General features: G+C 39.3%; 2 protein-coding genes across 3 annotated transcripts in view; one reads left to right on the plus strand and one right to left on the minus strand.

The window, feature by feature from the left end:
- LOC124168300 (proton-coupled amino acid transporter-like protein pathetic) overlaps positions 1–17,421 on the minus strand; it is a 31,706-nt gene extending 14,285 nt beyond the window's left edge. Inside the window, exons 1-7 of one of the 2 annotated variants that reach the window (XM_046546454.1) lie at positions 17,337–17,421; positions 16,899–16,937; positions 16,707–16,750; positions 16,555–16,617; positions 8,080–8,230; positions 6,409–6,530; positions 6,217–6,307 (exon numbers count right to left, since the gene is read on the minus strand). In XM_046546454.1, coding sequence (XP_046402410.1) covers positions 6,217–6,307; positions 6,409–6,530; positions 8,080–8,230; positions 16,555–16,617; positions 16,707–16,750; positions 16,899–16,937; positions 17,337–17,339 — 513 coding nt within the window. In that variant the 5' untranslated portion in view covers positions 17,340–17,421. Of the gene's footprint in view, positions 1–6,207; positions 6,308–6,408; positions 6,531–8,079; positions 8,231–16,554; positions 16,618–16,706; positions 16,751–16,898; positions 16,938–17,336 lie in introns of both variants that reach the window. The other variant, XM_046546453.1, reaches the window with a different exon arrangement.
- Positions 17,422–24,472: 7,051 nt separating this feature from the next.
- The window catches only part of LOC124167946 (vasopressin V2 receptor-like), a 159,105-nt gene continuing 157,956 nt past the window's right edge, over positions 24,473–25,621 (plus strand). Inside the window, exon 1 of the mRNA XM_046546013.1 lies at positions 24,473–24,626. The gene's annotated coding sequence lies outside the window, so the exon portion shown is untranslated. The remainder of the gene's footprint in view (positions 24,627–25,621) is intronic.

Consider the following 25,621-nt stretch of genomic DNA (forward strand, 5'->3'; position numbering starts at 1 on the left):
CTTAGATTTCTCAGCATTTTATAAGTTAGGGATGAAATTGTGCGGTGAGTATGAGGAATTGTTCATTTTAGTGTTGAATTTGAGGAAAATACAGTGAAAACTTATGTTTTTCCCAGATTTAAAACTTATATTAATTTTTCTCCAATCAAAAATGAAAATATTTCATGATAACTGCAAATAAAATACCTAAATGATTCTTTTAGAATACTTGAATAAACCCACATGTTTTTGGATCTCAGGCCCTCTCTTATGATGATATTATTGAATAAAGATAGGCTCCATTTGAGGGACTTGAGAAATTGAGATGCAGTGATCCCTATGTAGGAATCAGATCATCTACTTATCTCTTTATGAGAGAAGAGAGAGGAAGAGTTAAGGCTGCCAATTTTTTTCTGTGAATGGCAATCCATCACGCAGCACATTTTAGCAATCTTGCCGGGTTTTCAGTTGACCAGAGATTAAGAACCTTTCTAAAGTTTAAAATAAGTTATATTATGCAAAGTACAGCTTGCACAGACAATGAATGGATTAATACGGGAAGTAAATGTAGTCTTGAAGCAGAGAGAGAGTCAAATGTTCCTGAGTAGGTCCTCTTAAGGATTACGGCTTAGCGGGTGTTACTTCTCAGCTTGTTTTTGGTGAACATATATCCTACCTTCAACTTCTTACAACAACCAATAACAACCAACCCTCAAAAACAACGTACAACTAAACCCTTGTCCTTCTGTGGACTTCCCTTTTATTTTACATGGGCCCAAGTTGGAAGAAGGGAGTTTCCTTTAGGCATCCACCCGTCTTAAGATTGGTATCAGGAGTAGAAATATGGAATGGCAGTTTATTAGTGAAAGTAATAGAAGTTTTAAGGTGCGTCCAAGCTGATGTATATCCTACTGGGCTGTGGGGTAAAGGCAAAAGGGAAATTGCTCTTATTAGAAATAGAACATTGAATTTAAGTTTGCTGAAGGTATGGAAATAGTAGGTGTCATTTGAGGCTAATGATCTCTCTCTGTCTCTATCTAGTAAACGGTATTTCAGATATATGTGCTCGCAACATAGGCAATGAATTGAAAAATGAAAATTTACGGGTCTCTTTGTCAAACTATGACATTAAATGGGAAGGAAAAAGATTGGTGAATCAGCCCATTCATATGATGTTACATCTCTGACATATTTCCATGTGGCTGATAGGTGTGAATATTCAGTGCAGTAGAGGAGGCAAGAGTGATTAAATTCGAAATTTGGTGCTGCTGAAGAATGATGATGATAAAATGGATCCAGCAGGTTAGTACCTTGTTGAAGGGTGTGCTCAATAGTTTCTTAATGTCTGTCTGCTATGATCCTGTATCGATTGTTCGATACTATCGATTGTATTGGATGTTTGTCGATTGTGTGCGCGCGCACTTCCGGTGCACGCTAGTGGTCTCTCTGTGTGTGTTCGCGCCTAATGTACCATTGAGTTGTATCCGTTTATATCCGAATATATCTTGTTGAACTAACGCTGTGTGAATCTTATTACCACTGCCATAACTCCTTGTAACAGGTTATGGGCCCAGGGATCGTGCTGTGTGGTGATAGACGTTAGTGATTCGGTAAATTGGACATAATAGAAAAGGCGAGACCATGGCGGATCAAGATGAGTTGCTGGATTCGGATAGGCAAATGAATCCAATCCTGAGCAAGGATAATTACGAATATTGGAGGACCATGTCAGAGGCGTCGATGATTTTTCTGAACTGCTGGGACGCAATCAACCCGGGGCTGAGTGCAGACGAGTTGAAGAGACCAGAAAATATGCGCAAGGACAACAAGGCTCGCGCATACATTTTCCGGCATGTGCGCCCGGAGTATCTCACAGACATCAGCCATTTGAGGTCAGCCAAGGAGTGTTGGGACACCTTAGAAGAGATTCATGGGAGGGCTACATCCATGGATATAGCTATGTGTCTCCGAGAGCTGGGTAGCATTGAGAAGACAGAGGCGATGGACATCTCAGCGTACACTGGGAGGATACAGGAGCTCTGCGGTAAATTAACCAAAAACGGCATCGTATTCCAAGACCACGTTGTGGCCTCTTTTATATTGGCGGGACTCGTGAAGGATCCACAGTATTCTACGTATGTGAGAATAACAAAGATCAATGAGAGACTGACGTCGAGGGCGGTGAAGTCAGACCTTCTGCTTGAGGAGAGAAGGATTAATGCTGCGGAGTCCTCTGAACATGGCAGTGCGTTGGCAGCGCGGAAGTTCAGCAGGACGAGAGCAGCCAACAACGGAAAGCAGAGGAGCACTGCTGATCAGAAATGCTATAAGTGTGGTAAGTGGGGCCACATTTCTTACCAATGTGGTGCGCCGGGAGAGACACGAGAAAGGAGGGGACGCTCCCAAAGAAGTGTGTTAGTTACCTAGATTCATGTGCTTCGAACCACATGACGCCAGACCGTCACCGCTTCTTCGATTTCCAACCTGCCACCGGAGAAGTAAAGATTGGAAAGGGACGTCTGGCCGTGAAGGGGAAGGGAACTATTGTCATCAAGTTAGCAAACTCTTGTGGGGGCTGGACCTTGTCACTATCAAATGCTCTGTGGGTACCTGAGTTGGACGTGAATCTTGTGTCTGTCAGACAGCTGGCGAAGAAAGGTGTACAGACCGTGTTCAGATTAAATGAAGCTATTGGAGAGCATGATGACGGTGATGTGTTGTTCAATGCCTTAGTAGAAAATGATGTGTATTATTTAGAGACTGAGCCAGATGAGAACTACGTCGCAAATGTTTCTGTCAATGACGAGGGTAATGGTGGTACAGAAATTGAAGTATTTCAGGCCAAAGCTTTCAATAGTACGTTGTGGCACGAGAGATTAGGACATCTCCATGAAGGCGCTATGAACAGAATCCCAGGTCTTGATCTCAAGAAAGAGGATTCCAAGAGGGACGATGAGTTATGTGAAGTCTGTGTAAAGGGTAAAATGACTAAGTTGCCATTTCCGAAAGTTGCTCATCACAATTGTGAACGCCCTTTAGAAATTGTCCACAGTGACGTAAGTGGCAGGGCACAGTGTCAATCGTTGGGGGGAGGTCATTATTTTGTGACTTTCATTGATGATTTCTCTCGATTCACAAATGTCAGGATAATCAAGAAAAAAAGTGAAGTATTCAAATGCTTTAGAGAATACCAGAGAGAGGTTGAGGCTCAGCATCAGGTGAAAATAAGTGCTTTTCAATCAGACAATGGTGGCGAATATACAAGTGTTGAGTTTGAGAATTATTTGAAGGCTGAGGGTATTCTGCATCGGAAAAGTGTGCCTAGAAACCCCGAGCAAAATGGTGTGTCTGAACGTGCCAATAGAACACTAGTGGAAATGGCAAGGTGTTTGCTTATTCAAGCAGGGCTTCCTGTTTTCTTGTGGGCTGAAGCAATAAGTTCAGCATGCCATATCAGAAATTTGTGTCCATCGTCTGCGATTGAGAACAAAATTCCCTTGGAATTATGGAAAGGAGAGAAGGCTGACATCCAAGGGGAGCTTTCTAGATTGCGAGTGTTTGGTTGTAAGGTCTGGTATCTGGTGAGTCCAACTGGAAATAAGTTTGACAGTAGGGCAGATGAAGGTATTTTTGTGGGATATGATAGAGAAGTGAAGGGGTACAGAATCTATTTGCCAAAAAGTAGGAGTGTCATTATATCATGTCATGTACGTTTTGAGGAGAGGGTGTTCCCGTGTAAAGAGATGTGTGAAATCACTCACATTCCAAGGAGATGTAATGATTGGATATGGCATGTGGATGATGAAGGGACCTTTGACCCGGACGAGCCTGAAGTCCAGAGTGATGGTGAGTATGAGGAAGGAGATGATGATTTTTTCTTGGAGAACTTGATGAATGGAGATGAAAATCATGAGGGGGTACTTGACGATGGGGTTAACTTGGGAGTTGAAAATGTACTTGCTCCTAGGAGGTCTTCCAGACCTCGAAAAGAAAAGACTCATTCCTGTTGTGGGAACATTGCAATGATTTGTAGGGCTCAAGATCTGTGTGTGTCCATTTCTGTAAATGATGCCTTAAGGGGAAATGAATCTGGAAAATGGAGATTAGCTATGGAGGCTGAATTAGAGAACCTTTACAAAAAGGATGTCTGGGACATTGTCAAGAGACCGTTAAATACAAATGTGATCGATTGTAAGTGGGTTCTAAGTATTAAAAGGGACTCAAACAGACCTAAGGCTAGACTTGTAGCAAGGGGATTCTGGCAGAGACCTGGGGTGGACTTCACTGAAACCTTCAGTCCAATTATAAAACGCAGAACATTGAGGATTTTACTTGCTCTCTGTGCTGAGAATGAATGGTGTTATGAACACATTGATGTTGAGTGTGCTTACCTGAACAGTGTCTTAGATGAGGACATATATATGGAGCAACCTGAATTTTTCGAAATTGAGGGAAAGAATAGGAACCAATATGTGTGCAAACTAAAGAAAAGTCTCTATGGGTTGAAGCAAGCAGGGAGAATGTGGTTCAAACATATAAACAATATTTTGAAGGGTATGGACTTGAAACCTTGTTTGAGTGATTCATGTGTATATGTAAATGAAACTAAGGATCTCATTGTGGCTGTGTATGTTGACGATTTTTTGATTGTTGGGAAAAAGTCTATGATTGAAGGTTTTAAGGGCAAGATTAAAGAAAAGTTGGATGTCAAAATGTTGGGCTCTGACACCCAATTTCTTTCTGTTCATCTACATATGCCTGACAGTGAGACAGTTGTGTTCGACCAATCTGCCCAAGTGAGTCAAATGTTAGAGTTATTTGATATTATGAATGAGACTGGGGTGTCAACACCTTTAGCTAAGGAGTGTGAAGCTGGTTTTGATATTGATTGTGATGAACCCTTTGATAAAAAATTGTATGAACAAGCTATTGGTCATATAATGTATGTTGCCACGGTAAGCCGTCCAGATGTTGCATGTGCCATAGGTAAACTAAGTCAAAAGTGTGTAAATCCTACTTTGTCTGATTGGAGAGCTGTGAAGCGTGTGTTTAAGTATTTGCTCAAAACGAAAGAGTTGAAACTTGTTTATCGAAAGACTGGGAAAACTTTAAGGGTGTTTTGTGATTCAGACTTCGCAGGCTGCACAGTGGACAGAAAATCCAGGAGTGGGTATGTCTTTATACTGGCTGGCAGTGCTGTGTCTTGGTTGTCAAGGAAGCAAAAGATTGTGTCTCAATCAACATGTGAGGCAGAATTTGTTGCAATGCAGGAAGCAGCTAGAGAGGTTGTATGGGTATCATCCTTGTTGAAGGAATTAGGGCAATCCTTTTACTGTCCTCAACCATGTAAAATTTTTTGTGATAACCTGGGAGCCATTTCATGGTCCAAAGATGAGGTTGTTGCCGAAAGTTCAAAGCATGTCCAAGTGCGTTACTTTTATGTCAAAGACTGTGTATCCAAGGGTTTAATATTTTATGAGCACATCCCAAGCTCTGAAAATGTAGCTGACATTTTAACCAAGGGATTAAACCGTATAAAGACTCAGAAGTTCACTAAAGAATTGGGGCTGCAACTATGAGCAAAGGGGAGTGTTGAAGGGTGTGCTCAATAGTTTCTTAATGTCTGTCTGCTATGATCCTGTATCGATTGTTCGATACTATCGATTGTATTGGATGTTTGTCGATTGTGTGCGCGCGCACTTCCGGTGCACGCTAGTGGTCTCTCTGTGTGTGTTCGCGCCTAATGTACCATTGAGTTGTATCCGTTTATATCCGAATATATCTTGTTGAACTAACGCTGTGTGAATCTTATTACCACTGCCATAACTCCTTATAACATACCTAATGAAGAAGTCCTGAGAAAAGTGGGAGGAAAGGGAAGTTTTCTGAAGTCCTTAGTGTAAGGCAGAAGAACTTGGACAGAAGGAAAACAGGGAAATGAAGCCCCCCAAGGAGTTGTATATGGCCAGTTATGAAGGATTCAAAACAGAAGAAGTATTCAAATATGAAAAAGTTAGCGGGATATCATAGTGAAGAGCTGCATCACACCAATATTGGTATTCTTGTCTCATGATGAAAGTAGTAAATATGCAGTTTGAAAAACTTAAAAATGTAGTGTAAAATAGAAAAACATTATAGAAAATAGTTTGAAAAACTGAAAGTGAATTAATTGTTTTCGAAATAAATTAATGGGTCTTCATTAGTAGCTATTAAAGAAAAAAACATTACCATAAATACCATTATTTCATGTATGCTGTAACTTGCTTCATTTAGGTAAACAGAACATATTGCAAAGTATGTGATCAACAGAGAAATGTTTACAAAAAACCTAAAAAAATAAAATAAATGGTCAGTGCTTTGAAATTCAGAATAATAAGTAGAATGGATAATGCCTGATAGAGGTTTCTATTATAAAATGCAAAAACTTACACAAGTACGAGGGTGAATTTCCTCAGCAACACATTTTCGCTGTTAAATGCTAGGGTAATTGTTTCTCCATATGTAAGCTGTGGCACTTTGACACGATAATAGATTTCATGTGTACATTTCACCTGTAAGAGAATTAATTTGAAAGTATCATTTGTTGCTCATACGTGTGTATTGGATTTATAGTTGCGTATTTATTAGCCTTTGAAAAGTGAAAACATAAAATACTAAAACATGTGTGAAAAAATAGATGGGGACACATGAGACAAAGAAGTAACCTTTTTGGTAAAATTGAACAGAGATGGAAAAGTATTCTTATAGTAGATTGTGTCTCTGGGAGGATAATTAGATTGGGGAATTGGGAAGTAGGTTTGGGAAAATTGTTACGGCTGTGTTTGCATATTACATGCATAATTCGTTAATTTTGTGTAATTTGCCGTTAGATACATATATTATGTCTCATTTGCTCTTCACAGTGACTGGCTAATTTGAATCTTCTGTTAATTGTGAAAATTTCGTAAATGGGAGTACTTTATTGTTTCATGGTATGTAATCAATGAATTCTACCTGACATCAAAAATAGTAAATTAAAAAGTAAAAATAAAAAAAACTCTGAGATGCACCAAGAATTCCTGTTTTTTTTTTTAATTCCATTCTGAAATAAAACTTTTGAAGTATATGCTCCCTTCCCAGCCTATCTCAACAAATTATCTCCCATCAGTGGCGCCGACTCCATGGGGCCTGAGGGGGCCCGAGCCCCCTCAAAAATTCGTTATGGGTGTGAGGAAAAAATGTGTCAGGCTTGTGGATATTCCCCGGAGTGTCGAGATATCGAGATTCGAGTTATCAGGGTTCTAATGTTGATCATATGACTCTTCTAAAATGGTTAAAAAACTTAAAACTCACTAATTACAAAATTTCCCGGGGCAAGATCCCCGGTTTGGGCCCCCCCAATATTTTTGCGGCATCCCTGTCTCCCAGTAGAGGTAAGTAGGTGAAGAAAGATTTTGTGCTTTCCTGGTGAATGGACTTAGTAAAGAGTTCTCGGGATCGCAGCAGCTATGGAGTTCCAGACCTGATCCTGAGAACTCTTCACTAAAATTATCTCCCACTATGGTGATGCTTAAAATTGAAGCACCAGGTTATGGATTAACCCTTAGAGTGCAGGAACATTTTTATACGTTTTGCATGTAGGAACGGATCAGGATTGGAAATAAATAAGACGGATATTAATTTCACACGTCTATTCGCGATCACGGATGAACAACGACAACCGGAAATACAAGTAAAACAAAAACATACAAAGAGGAAGATAGTTCACCTTCATAACACTTGGTGTCTCTGCGTAGATATTACAATTATAAGATTACAAATAACATTGCATGTTGACTGAGGCATTTACCCAAATATTTTATTGCTTATTGCACTTTGTCACTTTCCCTCACCATAAGGATCACTACTTACTTCCGGTAGAATTAAGCCCCTTTAAAATTACACAGCCCCTTCCATAATTAAGCCCCTTTAGGGGCTTAATTCTACCGGAGTAGCCCTTGTGGCAGGGGGTGCCTCCTGCATAGAGGGTCTCTTCTGCACTGGCTGGCAGCTAAAATCGTGAACTCCCACATCCTAAGGGTTAGTATTGATTTACATGAGAGACAAAATTTAAAAACTCACCCAAAGATAATTACAATGTATTGTAATTATTGTCACCGCAATGGTTATAAAAAGTCCACTGGAAATCCCTGATATGCTGTATGCACGTGGGAATTCAAGGAAATTGAACCCACTCACTACCAGGGTTAAGACAAAGAATACTTCCACATCTCTGAAAAAAAGGAATAGATATGTTTCAATTAATATTCAAGTTTCATGACTGGACCAGGTATTAATTGTGGACAAAGTGGTAGTTATATGTCTCGGTGATTGCAAAAAATGAGATTCATAATGACAGCAGCGAAAGACGAGGAATGGCACCGACATAAGAAATACAGATTGAAAAGCAGATAATTGAGTAATTTTTTCGTGATTGTTCCTTCACAGACAATGCTGAAGCATTAAATATTAGTTAGACTAACGAAAAAAGACGCACTTGCTGTGAATTTTGGTGCATTTGGGGCGTGGAAGAGGCGAGCGGGAAGGGGATGCGAGCGGCCTTCGCCCAAAATCCATTTAGTCACAGCTGTCGGACATTACCGGAATTGAAGCGCATATCCAAAGTTCGCACACCTTTGTAGCCACTCAAGAGGCCTCTTCCTATACCGTAGGCTCCTTTTCTCCTGCGTTCTCGGATCTAAAAATATTTCATCACTTCTCTAAAAGTTGGTAACATCGATTTGTACAACGCATACGAGACTCCAAATAAGGGACAAGTCGTCTCACTACGCATCCTTTTTTTACCTTCTTCCATCTTCCGATTTATATTATCAAATATGAACGCCCTCCTAGCAGCACACGCGGGATGAATTTTGCTGTATTCGAGGCGTGGGAGTGGGAGAAGCGAGCGGGGAGGGGACGGGATCGGCCTGCCGCTCTTGTATCCGCGACGCTGCGTGGGCCGTTGAATATTTTCTTTGCGGACGCGGACTCAAATTAGGCATTTTGTGGCTAAACGGTGGCAAATAAGTCAAAATGCACGAAAGTTTTGGACTGATTAGGCAGTAACTCGGCAAAATCCATCGGGAATGACCATAAAATATTATATTTTTAGAATTTTGATCCTCCCCCCCCTAAATTGCATTTGAGCGAGGGTCAGGGGTTCACCGAGAGGTCCCAAATTTTTCAAACCTTATTTTTGATGGGTCCCACAACTTTTTTCACTGGGCCAGATGGATTTGAAAAAAAATCGATTTTTCCGATCCGCTTTTTACACGGTACACGGAATTGCGCAGTCTGACGTATGTGCGAAGGCGCAATCAAAATTGCGTCATGTAAAGCGGTGAATTGCTAGAACACATGCGAGAATGCGTGGATGCGAGACGGCAAAATAGCCCGTTCTAATTTCGTTCATGCATTCGCGCTATTCCACCCCATTTTAGAAATTAATGCAGCTCTAACCTGCGCAATTCCGTGCCCCGTGTAAAACGGCCTTAATGAGCAGTGTAATGCAAATGCTGGTTTCTCTCCACCCTTCCTTCCCTCATGGAGCAAAATCTCCCTTAGGGCAACCCAAACTGTTTAGGGTAATATAACCTTGTCCAACTTCATTTATTAAAATTGCTCAAGAAAAAACGTGAAAAAGGCGCTGGTGGACGCTCCCGGAGTTATCAGATAGACTATCTAATGGCGCGTTTCATTTACCGTCCATCGGCCTTTGGAAGTACACCGATAAGTTTTTCAGTAGTACAGAATGTCTGTAGAGACATTTGACTTTTCTGTGTCAAACATGTCCATTCGCACTGTTGTCCAGTGGCGCAGCGAGGGGAAGGGGTTTGGGGGATAACCCCCCCCCCCCCCAGAGCTCAGAGAAATTTTTAACTTTAATCCATTTTACTTAATTGAATTGATATCGCTAATAGAATAGTGTAAGGATTAATAAAACATCCCTCAGAAAGCCGTAAAACTCACCATTATGGACCATTTATCTTAAAATTCCGCAATTTATTAATCTCGCACCTACCGCTTATCCTGAAGGTATTCCATACCCCCACACACCCCGGTATTAGTTGCACCTAACCCTTCCCCAGCCTTAATTCCTAGCTGCGCCCCTGCTGTTGTCAGCCATTCAACTTAATATGAGCAGAACTTGAGCAGCCACGCGTCAATCGCGGGAAAGACGCTACGTCCAAGTTTAGTTACTTTTTAGTTAGAGTAATAAGTTTAGTTAGAGTAGCGACCTAATCGCGCGCATCTTTGGCACATCCGTCGACGGCAACGACGCTTAGTCGTCATCTAACGCCCTCGTGCAGTGGCGGATACAGATGGGGGGCACAGGGGGCGCGCGCCCCCCCCTTGCGGGTCCGCATGTATTGCCGAACATTGCAAAACCACAATTGTAACTTTTTTATATCATATGATGGCATTGTCTTTTACATGTTTATAATCACTTTAAATAAAATTTTCATATACTCTGCCTGTGACTTGATCATCTTTTATTACGATAAAATTAAAAACAATTCAAGATATGTTGCGCCCCCCCCTTGAGTTTTTTCTGTATCCGCCACTGTCCTCGTAGTGTATAGAACACCCGTGCAGACAAACAATTGATGGCATTGGTTCCAGTTCATGCGCGATTTCGTCTTTTGACACTGGTTTAGAATGGGCCTGAGTGTACGGGAGAGGTAATCTAGCGGATCCAGGGTGGGCCCTTGCGGGATTACAAACACCGGGGACGGAACCCAGTACCTTAAATGATACGCGCAGTCATCCCGTGGAGGAGTTTGGTGGGGAAGGAAAAAAGGAAAGAGCCGCCCGTCGACGCCTCCGGGGTGAAGATAGAGTTCATCTACATCTACATAATACCCCGCAAGCCGCCTAAAAGGCGTGTGGCAGGGGGTGTTAGGACACCAGCCGTTTACAGCTTAAAAAAAAAAAAAATGAAGTTCTCTGACGAGGTTGGGACTAGCGTTTATTAAAGTCCTCTATGGTTCGGGGGAAAGACGAATTCCCATATCTATACGTTCGGCAAAACATCTCTCTTAATTTATCGCTTCTATCGGACCTGGAAATATAGTGTGGCTCTAATATTACGTTCTCTGTGTCGCTCTTAAAGATATCCATTCTCAATTGTTCAAACAATCTAAGCCTAGCGCGCAGCCTCCGAGTCTCCAATGGCTCCCAGCCTAAGTCGCTTGGAAGGGAGGGAAATCCCAACGCCATCATTAGGGCGGATTACTAACGAAACCATACTTTGATGTATCTACGGAAGGGCCAGAAGAAAGACGCACTATGGTGAAGGAAAATCTTTCAATTTTTCCGTAGAATCTAGCAAGGGCGTACCCGGGATCATAGGCGGATCTAGGGGGGGGGGGCACGTGCCCTCCCAAAACCTTAAAAGATATGCAATATTTTTAATACGGTCCCGTTGTAATTGCGTTCGTTTTGTATTACAGGGTATACTTGTGCCCCCCCCCCCCCCAGAACAAAATCCTGGATATGGCCTTGCTTGTGCCCCCCCTGAAGAAATCCTGGATCCGCTCCTGCCCAGGATCATAACTAGGGGTGGGGGGCAAGCCATGGTCTAGGGGTGGTGCAAACTTTTGCTTCTAGGGGGGAGGGCACCTGCCCCCCCCCCCCTGCCCCTCCTTGGGTACGCCCATGGAATCTAGCATGAGGCTCAGTGCATGCCTCATCCTCATGGAAGGGGTCCTCTTGGACTTGGAATGGTACATTAAGAGCAGGGGCGGTCTGGGGTGATTAGGGGCCCTCGGTTGGGGCTCATGATGAGTATTAAAAACTAGATAAAAATTGATAAAAGTAGCCATTTCCTAAGAAAACATACTATGAATAGAGAGAATTTCACAGCTAATAAATTTTAACGATGCAGTGTGGTTCTGTAATATATATAGTGAACTTACTCCTTGAAACTGCACTGAAATCTAAAAAATTCTCTAAAATAACCTTTGTGAATCACCCTTTTCAAAAAAGGACCAGGTTCCCTTTTATATTTGGTCACTTTTATTTTATTTATTTGTACATTACATTTTTACACTGAGTATGTAGTAAACAAATCGACTAATGAAAAGGCAGAATTTTATAATGGCAAAAATTAGTTTGATTTAAGAAATCTTTATCTTTTTTATTACACTTTTCAAATACACCTCAGGATAGACGCAAGCGTTGAGGAGGGCCCCTAAACTCTGTGCCCTCGGCGACTGCCGACCGGGCCAGACCGCCCCTAAGAGTGGTGAAGTCAAGTGGCGTCTCGATATAACTGGTATGAGTCGCTTAGCCAAATGGAGGAGTCAGTTACTTGGTACAGGCGCTACCAGCCCTCAGCGAGACAACCTCCCGACGCGACGCCGCTGCTTTCGAATCCACAACGCAATTGTGATTCGTAAATTGCAAATGTGATTCGTAAAATCTTCCATGCAATCCAGGATTAACAGGATACCTTTAATAATAATCAAATATATTCCCTTTTCCATTTCAAAAGGGTAGGTCAATTATGTTTTTTCATGACCACCATAAATGGCTGACTCACAATCATAATGCCACGCTGATGTTGATCGCACTATTTTTCTTAAGGCACTGAACAATACCAATGTACAGACTGTCCCAAGTGTCGTGTGTCATTTTTGACCTGTAATTTTAGTAACTTTCCGTAGAGCTATGTTCATGAAAATTGGCACACTTATGGGAAAAGGTCCTAAGTTTTGTTGAGTGTAAGCAAAATTTTAAAATTTTGACCATTTGACCTCACAATTTGGGTCCAAACCAAAAATTTGAATTTGCCTTATGGGGTTTCAATGTTAAAAAAATCGAGATAGAAAAATGTCTGAATTTCATTGACCAAGGTGTCAATTCTTATGGTTTCGGACCTGAGAAACCCGAAAATAACAATTTTATTTACGAAAATTCAACCGTTGACCCAGTAAGGTCACCGTCAAGGTCATAAGGGTGGCAAAAAGAATAGCATACCGACAAAGGTGTCGATCTATGGGTTTTATAGGGTGCCCAAGTCATTGGTATTGTCCAAATACCCGTATTATTCACTAATTGACCTACGAGGGTCACAATGGGGGTCAAAGGTCATAGCGTTAAACGTCGGGCTATCGTGGCAACTAACGTGTCAAACCATAGGTTTTGAAGGGTCCCAAAGTCGGTTAGGCAGTTCATAGATCAGTATTGTTAGTTTTTTGACCTCCGAGGGACACAATGGGGGTCAAAGGCCATAGAGTTAAACGTCGGGCCTTCATAACAACCAACGTGTCAAACCATAGGTTTTGAAGGGTGCCAAAGTCGGTTAGGCAGTTCATAGATCGGTATTGTTGGTTTTTTGACCTCCGAGGGTCACAATGGGGGTCAAAGGTCATAGAGTTGAACTTCGGGCCATCATGACAGCCAACGTGTCAAACCATAGGTTTTGAAGGGTGCCAAAGTCGGTTAGGCAGTTCATAGATCCGTGTTGTTGGTTTTTTGACCTCCGGGGATCACAATGGGGGCCAAAGGTCATAGAGTTAAACTTTGGGCCATCATGACAGCCAAAAAAGGGAACCATGGGTTTTAAAGGGTGCCCAAGTCAATTTTGCAGTTCATAGTTCCGCATAACAGATTTTTTTTGATCTCCGAAATTCATAATGGGGATCAAAGGTCATAAAGAAAATATGCAATGCGCTTACCCCCCTTCCTTCCAAAAATTTTCCATTTCCTCGCTGTGCTTTCCGGCAGGCTTCCCATGCCATCTTAGCTTCATGCCGAAGTTGATCATTTATTTCTCTAAACATCATTTTGATTTGCAGCTCAAAGTGAAAGACAAAACTCCGTTTAAAAAGATATTGGCTATGTCCGAAACCATAAGGTAAAACGTAAAAGAAATGGATAAATCCAGCTTTTATTTTGATTGTATCATGCGTTGTGATAAATATTTAACCATTAAAGAGAAATATCATTAAACGACAAAAATAATAGGATTATAAACTGAAATGTGAACATGTAGTTTACATTGGGCTAGTCAACCATCCAATTGCAGAAATGGTTTTGATTGACATGCTCTTCTTCTCGAAGCTGCAACATTACACTTTCTAGGGCTTCAAGTTTAGAATATTTAAATTTTGTTACATCGCACACCTGGAATTGTCCAGTACACGCTGCGCGGACAATAGTACTCAGCGGCAAAAGCATCTTAATGGAAAGGCCAAGACATAGCAATAAGACTGTTGGGTGTTATACCCAACCAATTTGCAAGTTTGAATGTGAAGTGAGGTCCTGATAAATTTGCAGCCAGTAATGTTTGCAGGACGAGGGTCAGTCAGAAGGTTGCGGTCTTTACAGTCAAACTGGGACTTTTTCTTAACTACTTATTTAACATATTTTTAGGACTTTCATGGGAAAAACTCGCAACCCTTAACTTGAGCGTTACCAATGGAGGTCTAATACTTAAATGAAAAGCGGCATGAATGGGTTTTGCTATTTGCTTGTTGATCTTTAAAACCAATGGGATTTCAGCGTAGTTATAAAGAAAGTCCTATGTGGCGTTAGACCTCCTTAGGACCTTCTTTGAAGAGAGATGTAGTGGAAGAATGTGGACACAGAGCCGGGAAAAAGGATGTCTAGGGAAATAAATAATCAAGAACGGCGTGAAACTAAGAGGGTAAGGGAGGCTTGTCGGAAAAGGCAGTGGATATGTGTACTACACCACTCACTTGGTCACCCTTCAAAATCTTAGTTGGGGAAATTAGTTTTCCAATTATTTCAAAACATATATCTGTGACCTTTGACCCCCCTTATGACCCTCGATGGTAAAAAAATCGACAATATGCAAACTGCTACGAACTGCCACACTGACTTGGGCACTCTTTAAAACCTATAGTTCCACGCTTTGGCTGTCATTATGGCCTGACGTTTAACTCTATGACCTTTGGCCCCCATTGTGACCCCCGGGGGTCAAAAAACCAGCAACACGGATCTATGAACTGCCTAACCGACTTTGGCACCCTTCAAAACCTATGGTTTGACACGTTGGTTGTTATGAAGGCCCGACGTTTAACTCTATGGCCTTTGACCCCCATTGTGACCCTCGGAGGTCAAAAAACTAACAATACTGATCTATGAACTGCCTAACCGACTTTGGGACCCTTCAAAACCTATGGTTTGACACGTTAGTTGCCACGATAGCCCGACGTTTAACGCTATGACCTTTGACCCCCATTGTGACCCTCGTAGGTCAATTAGTGAATAATACGGGTATTTGGACAATACCAATGACTTGGGCACCCTATAAAACCCATAGATCGACACCTTTGACGGTATGCTATTCTTTTTGCCACCCTTATGACCTTGACGGTGACCTTACTGGGTCAACGGTTGAATTTTCGTAAATAAAATTGTTATTTTCGGGTTTCTCAGGTCCGAAACCATAAGAATTGACACCTTGGTCAATGAAATTCAGACATTTTTCTATCTCGATTTTTTTAACATTGAAACCCCATAAGGCAAATTCAAATTTTTGGTTTGGACCCAAATTGTGAGGTCAAATGGTCAAAATTTTAAAATTTTGCTTACACTCAACAAAACTTAGGACCTTTTCCCATAAGTGTGCCAATTTTCATGAACATAGCTCTACGGAAAGTTACTAAAATTACAGGTCAAAAATGACACACGACACTTGGGACAGTCTGTACAGTATTCCCCGGAAAGAAAAGTACAATACTACCAACGACGCATTGTGGTCTAAAAGCCTGCCATATTACTCAATGCCCATAAATATCTCGCTACTTCTTTCAGAGAAAAATTATATTTATCCAGTGGCGTAACTAGAAATACGCTTTGGGGGAGATGGGATGGCCTGGGGAGGAGTAGGGGGAGAGGTCAACGGCACATATTTAAAATTACATGCCTGGAAATACATTTTACATCATTTTGGCACTAAAGATTTAACTTTAAGCAGAAGTAGTGATTACATGTCAAAACTATAAAATAGCTTTGAATATTTTTTTTCTCTGAGGCTTTGGGGCGGGGGGGGGATCTATCCCCTCATCCCCCCATAGTTACGCTAAAAAGCAATTCAGGGCAATTCGACTACTCATCTAAAAATATAGGTAATGCAAAAATTATCTTCTCTCACAAAACAATTTCCTTACCGGCAGTTTTAGCCAGGTAAAAAATTAAAATACTTCTTATTTTCTACTTACAGGGTGGGAATAAGTCGCGGTATTTAAACATTTTGTAGACACGTAATGGATATTATCATTATATTATGTTATACATTTAATGTAGTCACTACTTGTATTCTGAATAAACTTCAACTTGGGGAGTAACTACTATTTCACTTGTAAACATTGAAAAATGACTGAAAATCATTCGCCGCCGACACGGGTAAACGCGAGCTGCGATGGTAACCGTGATGTAAAAGGCAATATTAACATTGGCATATATATTTACGTATTTTTTACTGTTGCGTTAGCCTTAGTGAATGGTTGGAAAATTGAGTCCCTTTCTTATTGGGAATGGAATAAAGGGAGATTATTGTAGCATAAGAATGTAATTACTTACGAGAGCAGATCTTCACCAGGAATTCCTCTTGCAGCGAAAGGATCATACCAGGCGTATGGATTTCTTTAGAATAGGAATAAAAGTTAGATAATGAAAATACAGTAATCACACACGAATATTTACCGCATCTCAGTCATCAATGGTGTACTTGCTTAAGGTATCGTACGCGTCTTCTCCGTGAATGAAGATGAAATTGCTGTAATATGTGCATAATTCACACTGTCAAAATAGCGCTCATGATTCTTTTAGATATTATTGTTTAAGTTTCATGAATTGATTATACTCTCGAATAAATAAATTCACCACTTTTAGTATTAAATGAGGATATGAGATTTTGAATTTACCTCTGTGTGCTCCATGGAGCCATTCGAAGCAGACTCCTCCTGCAAAGTTTGGGAATAAAATATTTATTAAATATTATATCCCTCTCTGCGTTTGTAAGGGATAAAAAATAATACTTATTGATTTCTCATTACCCCTACGATTTCAGCTATGTCAACATATGCACTTAATATCATTCATAAACTGCCAATGGCTCTATTTAAAAAGTATCTGACTTACTTTATGGCTATATTATGTTTCTACAAGAAATAGAATATTTCCACGCCATGGTGTCAAAATTGTCTTCATATATGTCGATAAAACTATGCTATTATGTTGAACGTGGGTACTTAATTTCAATTTTTAATATAAAACCGCTTAATAGGCAGTGCCTACAAGTATAATATATATGTAATTGCACATTATGGATATGTATTAATTTTTAATTAAATTCATCTTACCATGACGATCAACACAATGTTTATCCGTTATGAAAGACTGATCGAAAAACTAATTTGAATAATTTCAAATGTATTCGTAGAGAAGTAAGTTATTTGACTAGTTACCATGGAATCATTTTCTTTCACAAAGTTTTCTATAGTTTTTGTTTTGAAATCCTCCCGCCAGTTTCCACTTTCTCATTCATTTACACTTGTGTGTCATAGTACTACGAAACAGGGAGGAAAATAGGCTCGTTCTGCGCATGACATCTCGTTAGATGTTTTGCTGGAGGACAAAAGATATGTGGAATACACGAGTGCATTTTGGAATTAACCGCACAATACACTGCACAAATTACTTGAAGATTCATAGTTTTAACTGGTTTTTACATATGCGGATAAACAATGAAACCTATTCATTCGTTTGTTATAAAAGAAGCATCATGTTAAAATCTTTCTTGGAGTGTAGGTCAACGTATGTTATACAAAAAAGTTACAGCAAACGTTTCTGTTTCTTTAAAACCATCATCAGGGCTTCAATATGTTCTAAGTTTCCTCTTGTATTTCTTCTTAAATTTTCCATTTTCGAAGTCCAAAAAATGGGTTAAGGGTTGATGTTGTTATACAGCTATTTCTTCGGATTCTTCTCCTTGTACTTTATATTGTAATATGAGATGACGATGATATGAAAGTGATGAATAACATTCCTCTTTGGTTGCTTAGATAATTATTTTATTTTTTTCCTTATCTTGACCTCGTTTAATACATGTTAAAATATTTCTTGGAGTGTAGGTCAACGTATGATGATGGTTTTAAATAAAATGAAACGTTAGCTATAACTTTTTTGTATGACATACGTTGACCTACACTCCAAGAAATATTTTAACATGTATTAAACGAGATCAAGATAAGAGGGAAAAATAAAAAGAAGAAGCATCGTTCCCATGGTATGTATAAACATTAATAAAAATATCGATTTCTCGATTATCTTCATGGCTAATATTTTCTACATTGTCGGATATTGTAAATTAATGGCGTAAAAGATTGATACAGGCGATGCCTACGCAGAAAAAGCTATGGAAGATATGTATAACCATCGAAGTTGGTCAAATAGTCCTCCCCGGACACAATTCTGTGAATGAAGATATTTACAGGAAGTGGTTTTCTTACATCATAACATAATTCTTTACACTCATATTTTACTTTTCAATCTCCATGGATGTTATCTTCGACGACAAATATTCGTAAAAATACCATGTGCGAAAAGTGTTTGTTTTGGATCACGCAGTCGCGAACGTGTCTGCAAGTAAATTTTAAATCAATTCGATTCCGGTATCGGATGGAACGTTACCGCGATGCTCAAGTCATAAATGATGAAATATGGGGACTTCATTATCTCACGTTTTGGACCTCCACTGATTTACTGTTATCAATGTTATATTAATAAGGCGTTAATTCCATGCTCTTATTCTTGCAGTTGATGTTTTTTTTAACTGCGAAGTTCTAAAAAAATAACCGCCGAAAAATACATACATTTTAGTTGATTATAATTGCTTTCTTTTTATAATTTAGTAATTTTAAGTCATCACTGGGCTCATCCTTACACACACGCAATCATCCAATGACGGCAGAATCGAATTGAAGTTTTTATTGTTTATTGAAACTTTTTCACAAACAGTGAAACCTGAACCATCTGAAACGGAATGGTTGAATGAAAGGAATTTAATGGAGAGATGGACCTATGACGGATCAATTCCTGAAACATGTATTTTAGATTTATTACATTTACTTTTAAACAATTTGATTTATCGCAAAATTATCAATTGCTCATAAAAATACCGGTTAGCAGAAATGATTATCAGCATAGGAAGAAGTACCTACTGACCTTTTTTATCAGAATGAATGTACAAGAAAACTATAATGAAATGCATGGCTACTTCCTTACACAATAATGAGCTTTAATGAAGGTATTTACCAATATATCTGTTAAATAGGTTGTATTTTTTGTTCTAGAAAGTCGAATTTTTGTTGAAAATATGATAAAGGCGTTATGCTTTGAGATAAACCTCGGTTCATAGTAATTTTAAGATATCAACGCTTTACCCAATATTTTATTAGTATTAAATTGCATTTAAACCAACTTTCATGTGAGATGAAGGAAAAGGATCGTAGCGGCTCTCCTCTACCAATAGTTTCGCTCTTTCAAAATGCGAAACTCAATTTCAAATTTGTGAGTTTAAAAATCATAAAATTGTGTCAACCTCGACAGTTTTTTTCAAAACCATGAAAAATGCTAAGAACAAATACCTGTCATACTTCTAAAAACTATACCAGGTCCAAATGAGAACAAAGAATATAGAATATTATAACCATAATTTTAGAAAAAAAAAATTACTCCTAATTTGATAAATAGAATTTATACTCTTCACTCGTGTAAATATTCTAAATTCCGTGGATATCAAGGAGGATATAAAGGAGTTGATCGTGTACATTGACACCGATTTGCGGTGTTCTTCAGGTGTTGCTTTAGCGTCTGTGCTGCGTACTCTTCAGCGAGAGGAAATCGAGCGGAAACTACCGCAGCTGCAAAAAATTGTTCTATAGCGTCCGAGAAGGATGAACCCGTTGGGGTCAACTAATTACTTTGATTTAAAATTCTAATATTATAATATTCCCTCATCCTATACTTACCAGAATTCCAGCCGTCTCCTTTCCTCTTTTACGCCCAATAGGGTGGTTTCCTATTATTTTTTTATTGCCTAAATCGAAAGATTATTACTCCTGGAGTACGTATTTCACGCTTTTAGATTTTTAAATGACGATATCTATTTTTCGCGATCAAATGAAAAGTGAAAAATTTCAAGCGCGCGAAAACGCGACGCGTAAGTAGGAATGATGGGAAAAAGTCCGTGCGACGCATTTCTGGTTCCCCCTCCCGCCTGGTAGGTGACCTTGATCGAGGCTCTGACCGCTGATAGGACGCAGGATGCTAACGGGTAGCTGAGTACCTTCCTGTCTGGTAGCGCATGGCTTAAAAAAGGTTTATTAATACCTTATCAAACGAAGAAAACTTTCCGACCTTAGCCAGTTTTAATAGGTGATTATTAAGACATGTTTCCCTGAGCTCTGTGCCTCATGCATGCATTGGTAACCTCAGACGATGTTTAACTCCTATCCTCTCGTGTAGAAACTAGGTCCCTGTGACGTCACGTGGAGTGGAATCGCATGGGCGCCAATCTGGCCTTTTTCAAATGAGGATAAAATTTGACCCTTGCCATTCGTCTAAACCGGTATTTCAAAAACCAAATAATTTGTGTATTATGAATACACTAATGGTGGGTAACGAATCGCCATCAATGCCTTTTGTTTTCTTTGATGAAGGAAACTACCCTATTAACGTATTTTCCCTAAATAACTCTTCGGCATTCCTTCAAACCTCAGTGTACCTTTCAGATTTCTAGATTATCCATTTGTTTGAAGACGAATTACAAATTTACCTGGTCTATGGCTTCTAAGAAGTTTTCCAGCGCTTCACGTCGGGTAGTAACGTATTTGGAATCGGCTGATTAAGCATCAAATTTGAGGGTGGATGAATCAAATTTGGGGGGGTTCGTGGAGTAAGGAATACCCCCCGAGAGAGAGGGGTGTAAAGATGCTTGTTGGGAGTACTACGATCTACGATAAATATAACTCAAACATCTGCCAAGTTGGAATTTTTTCGAGTTAAATTTTCTGGTGGAATCTTTACTTAAATAGTTGATTCCTTTAGTTGATAGGAATCCAGAAAACGAGTTCCTGACGAGAATTTCGGCAATAATTATTCAGATGATGGTTTTCTGGTTTTGCATTCCAAAAACTTATTTTAAATAATCCCTGGGTGGAACATAGAAGTATCGCTTTAAATCAAATTATTTATGGAAAGAAAAGTCATTGCATGAGAGTGGCATCTTATTTCAAAATGAGTTTTCAACTTCAGAGTTATTTGAATATAGTGTGTCAAATGATACCCAGGACATTAAAAAACAATGCTGACTGCACACGATGCATGAAAAGAGGGTATTTTGTTTCAGAAGAATATTTTTTTAAATCCTGTTTTTCACAGCCAAAGATAGCTTTCTATTTCCTTGTTTCTTAATTAGCCATAATTACTTCTAAGATTACAGAAAAATGGATAATATAAATGTGTTTTATCAGAAAAAAGATGAATGGACCATTTAGAAAAATCACTGTTTCCCTTAAAAGTATAGAGAATTTATATTTGTTGGAAAAATGACATTAACACGTAAAAAATGGAAGAATAAGAGGTATAAACTTCTTATGACAGCTTTACCGAAAAACTTTGTGGTATGAAAAGATAAAACTTTTAGGAATACTTTGAGGATGTACTTTTTGATGCCATTCCACTGTGGAAAATAAAATTTTATGCTCAGTAAAGTTCACTATGTTTAAGTTTTTTTTATGGACACGATCCGGGTTTCGTAGTATAGTTACGTCTTCAGATATGCATAATAATGCAAAATTTTTAAATGTAATGTTACTAATTGTAATACTTATATTTTTCAAAAGAGAATTGGTTTACCGCTTCTAGGGACGCATGGGGACAAAATATGTCATGATTTTTTAGGGCTAAAAATTACAGGAGACAATATGCCGGATTTTCTTCGGTCACTCACATCAGCCTCCAAAGATATTACCCAAAAGTTCGAATTGCTTCTGTCTCGTAAAAAAGAACGCATCCAATGCATTGCAAGGCATAATTTTATATCTTAGACGCGTAAAAACGCATTTACCGGAAATAAATCGTGTTTTTTTTAAAGAGATGAATGACCAGCCAATTAATTTTTTTATTGCTTTTACGTGACCATCAACCGGCTTCTACTTCTGTTTGAAACAGCTTTCAGCGGTTATAATTAGCGGTAATAAACCAAGGACTGTCTTTTCCGAGGTGACAATCTATGTTACCACGTTTTTTTTTCTGTCATCTTACCGTTACATGCATCAAAACATAATTTTTAGCTATTATTGTTTTTATGAACGCATCCAACCTTGATTCATTTTTTATTTTTACTAGATAATTCATTATCGCTCTGTAGAGGTCGTAACGACTCAGTTTTCTGTCAGAAACCTTAGATTTTCTCTCCAAAATAATTTCCCATTTTTTTCAGTTTGGTGGTAACCCTTTCGCATTAGCAATTATATCCACTCACTTAATCTTAATCATGTATTTTTAGATCCAAATTTTATTTTACATCTTCCCTTCTTCCTATTCCTTCCCCGATTCCTGTCCGTACCATTCCATTTATTGGAGAACCGTTTTGTTTGCTATTATTGCCATTATGATCACAGCGAGACGTTGAAATGTTACTGGTGGCTATTCAAATATCGGGAATATTTTTCAATTCAATCGTTTTCTTTATTTAGAATGGAATTCTTGGAAACTTCTGTGGAAGGGTTGGCCAGAAAAGAGCCAAATCATTACCTGCCACTATTTTGTTCAAACTACCCTAGCAAAATTATTATTTAAGTATTCTACTTGTTAAGGTAGGTTTATTTGGAGTGTTTTATGAGTTAGCTGAGCCAGCCCAGATTGGAATTCTTTCATCAGTTCACAATTCAAGTTAACCTTAAATAAACTCACTTGACAGAATATGGCGGCAATTTTAGTAAAGTTTCCTTATTTTTGTGTGAAATTGATAGCTTGCAGATCGATCAAGTTCTTATAAAAAATTGAAATATACGGCAAAACGCCAACGAAATGCTCAGAAGATACTCTCCAAATGAACTCCTCCAGAATGGAATTCCAGGCAAAATTCAGGTAAAACCCTTGAAAACTGTTTCTGGTTTCAGCTTTGGCGTGATTTAATGTTTTTTGGGACTGCATGTAATTATCTGAATTACCAACGGTTTGGTTATCATATTAATCTACATAATACCCCGTAAGCCGCCTAAATAGGCGTGCGGTAGGAGGTGTTAGGACACCAGTCATTTACATGTGAAAAGGTAATGCTCCAACAAAATTACGCCGAGAATTTTATAAAGTTCTCCAATCCTCGGAGGAAAACGAATTTCAAAGTCTATACGTTCGGCAAAATATCTCTCTTAATTTATTATTTCTTTCGGACCTGAAAATATAGTACTGCAAATAAAATGGCGGCGTATCTGTTTTGGATAAAACTATGACTCTTCAGCCTCAAAGCAAGCAGTTGTATTTCTTAGAAACGATTAAAAACTTTTCTTTCGTAATCAAATTAATTTTCTCTCTGACATTGAAAAAACAAGAAATGGTTTCTCTTGGAGCATTCTCCGATGACCTTAAACGTTCTCCTGTTGTATAGAATCCATACGATATTCAGTCAGAAATAAAAAGAAGCAAAAAGCAAACTTGATCAACAATGCGGCATTTTTTCCTCCTGAAAAATCTTTCTCCGCTTTACTCTTCGTTGCGTAATCAAAAGCTTTCGGGGAAAATAAGAAATCTTTCTATGTTCTTGCCCATAAACAAAGGAAATTATGAACTAATAAGGCAATTAGCAATAAAAATAAAATAAAAATGACATTTTTTAAATTTAAGAAAAGTTTGGTCTTGACTAGTTGCGTTTTGTTTGGTCCGTTTGGATAAGAATCTCTTCCAGGCGTTGGAGAGCGAATAGCTGTCCTCCCTGTTGAATGTGGATGTTTTCGCTATTTCAATAGCCTCTCGTATGAGTCGGGGTAAGTAATGCTTCTCTCTAGTGATGATTTTTGCATTTTCAAAGTCCACGTTGTGTGTTGGTCCTCCCCATGCGTGCTCGGCGATCAAACACTTCGAACCTGAAGACGCCAGCCGCAACGCCGGCGAAACTGTCGTCATGAAGACGAATCGACGCGGAGGTCAACCCGAAAACCTTGCCACGCATGCTGCACCACCCCGCGAAAGTCTCCATCAACACTTCGCTAACTGTGCTGAACCCTCCGCGATCTTATACTTTTCATATTCTCCAACTTCTTTCTTCCCCTGATATTTTCCGCTTCCGAGTTCCCCGCTCCTTGCCGCTTTTCTTTCGCCGGCTCCCCCACCTCCTCCTCCCCCTCCCCTCTCGCCCCTCCCAATTATTCCTGTTTTCCTCGCGACCTTCGACTCCTCCCCGAGCCCCCTTCAGTCTTCTCCCGCCCGTTCATCCAGACGATACACGCACTCACTCAGTTCGCTCCGTAGTGCCTCGCTGTTTCCTTCCGGCAACACACACCAGCGGCGAACTCCCAGTCACGTTGCCGGTCAATCGAGGTGCCGCGATGACCGTGGACTTTTTATTCTCCGTGATATACCACCCGGTGAGTGCGATTTTTTTACTTCCACTTGGATCTGAGGAAAAGAAAAGGGGTTTTAAGTGAACTCCGGCTTGACCAGTCTCATTTCGGTGACGTATTTTATTTATTACAAGGGAAAGGACTGAAGGCGCTACAATGTGGAATTTTTATGCCTTTATTCTCACGAAAAAATTACGCTTTTAGTTTATTACTCGCTTGTTTATTTTTCGACCCAGATTCGGACTATGTACTTCGCTTGTCCTTACGTAGTTATTCTTTGATGATGACAGACTGAATTGTCGAAGCATGTGAAGGGAAATATATAAATGTGGGTTAGATTAAAATAATTATTTTTTGTGTGATAATTTTGATGTCTTCATTCTCGCGAAAAAACTACAATTTTAGTTATTTCTACTCTTGTTTATTTTCCGGTATAGACAATGTCATTATCTAGGCCCTCCTTGATTTAGAAAATTTAGCTTCGAAACCTGTGTCGGAATATTAACAAATATGGAATTGACTGAAATAATAATTTTTTTCTGCGTAAAAATGTTGATGCCTCTATTCTAAAGATTCCACCTTTAGTTAATTACCAACTTGTTTATTTTCCGACCCTGGACTTGTAAATTTAGCCTGTCACCATCTTCGGTTCTTCTTGAAGATCAACTAAATTGTGTAAACCTGTGTCTGAAAATATATAAATGTGGGTTTGACCGAAATAATTATTTTTTTCGTGTGAAAATTTTGATACCTTCATTCGTACGAAAATATACACTTTTAGCTAATTCCAATCGTGAAACACTTGTCTATTTTCCTACCCACGTTTTGAAAATTTAGCTTGTCACTACCTTCGTTCCTCCCCGATGACGACAAGCTACATTGTGCTTATCTGTGTGGGAAAATAGACGAGCGTAGAATTGACTGAAATAATTATTTTTTTCGTGTTAATGAAGTACATTTATTCCCTTGAAAATACTTATAACTTTATTCAATAAGCTCTGGTCGACATTTTCCTGTAG

Source organism: Ischnura elegans, chromosome 11 (assembly GCF_921293095.1).
Source record: "Ischnura elegans chromosome 11, ioIscEleg1.1, whole genome shotgun sequence".
NCBI lineage: Eukaryota > Metazoa > Arthropoda > Insecta > Odonata > Coenagrionidae > Ischnura > Ischnura elegans.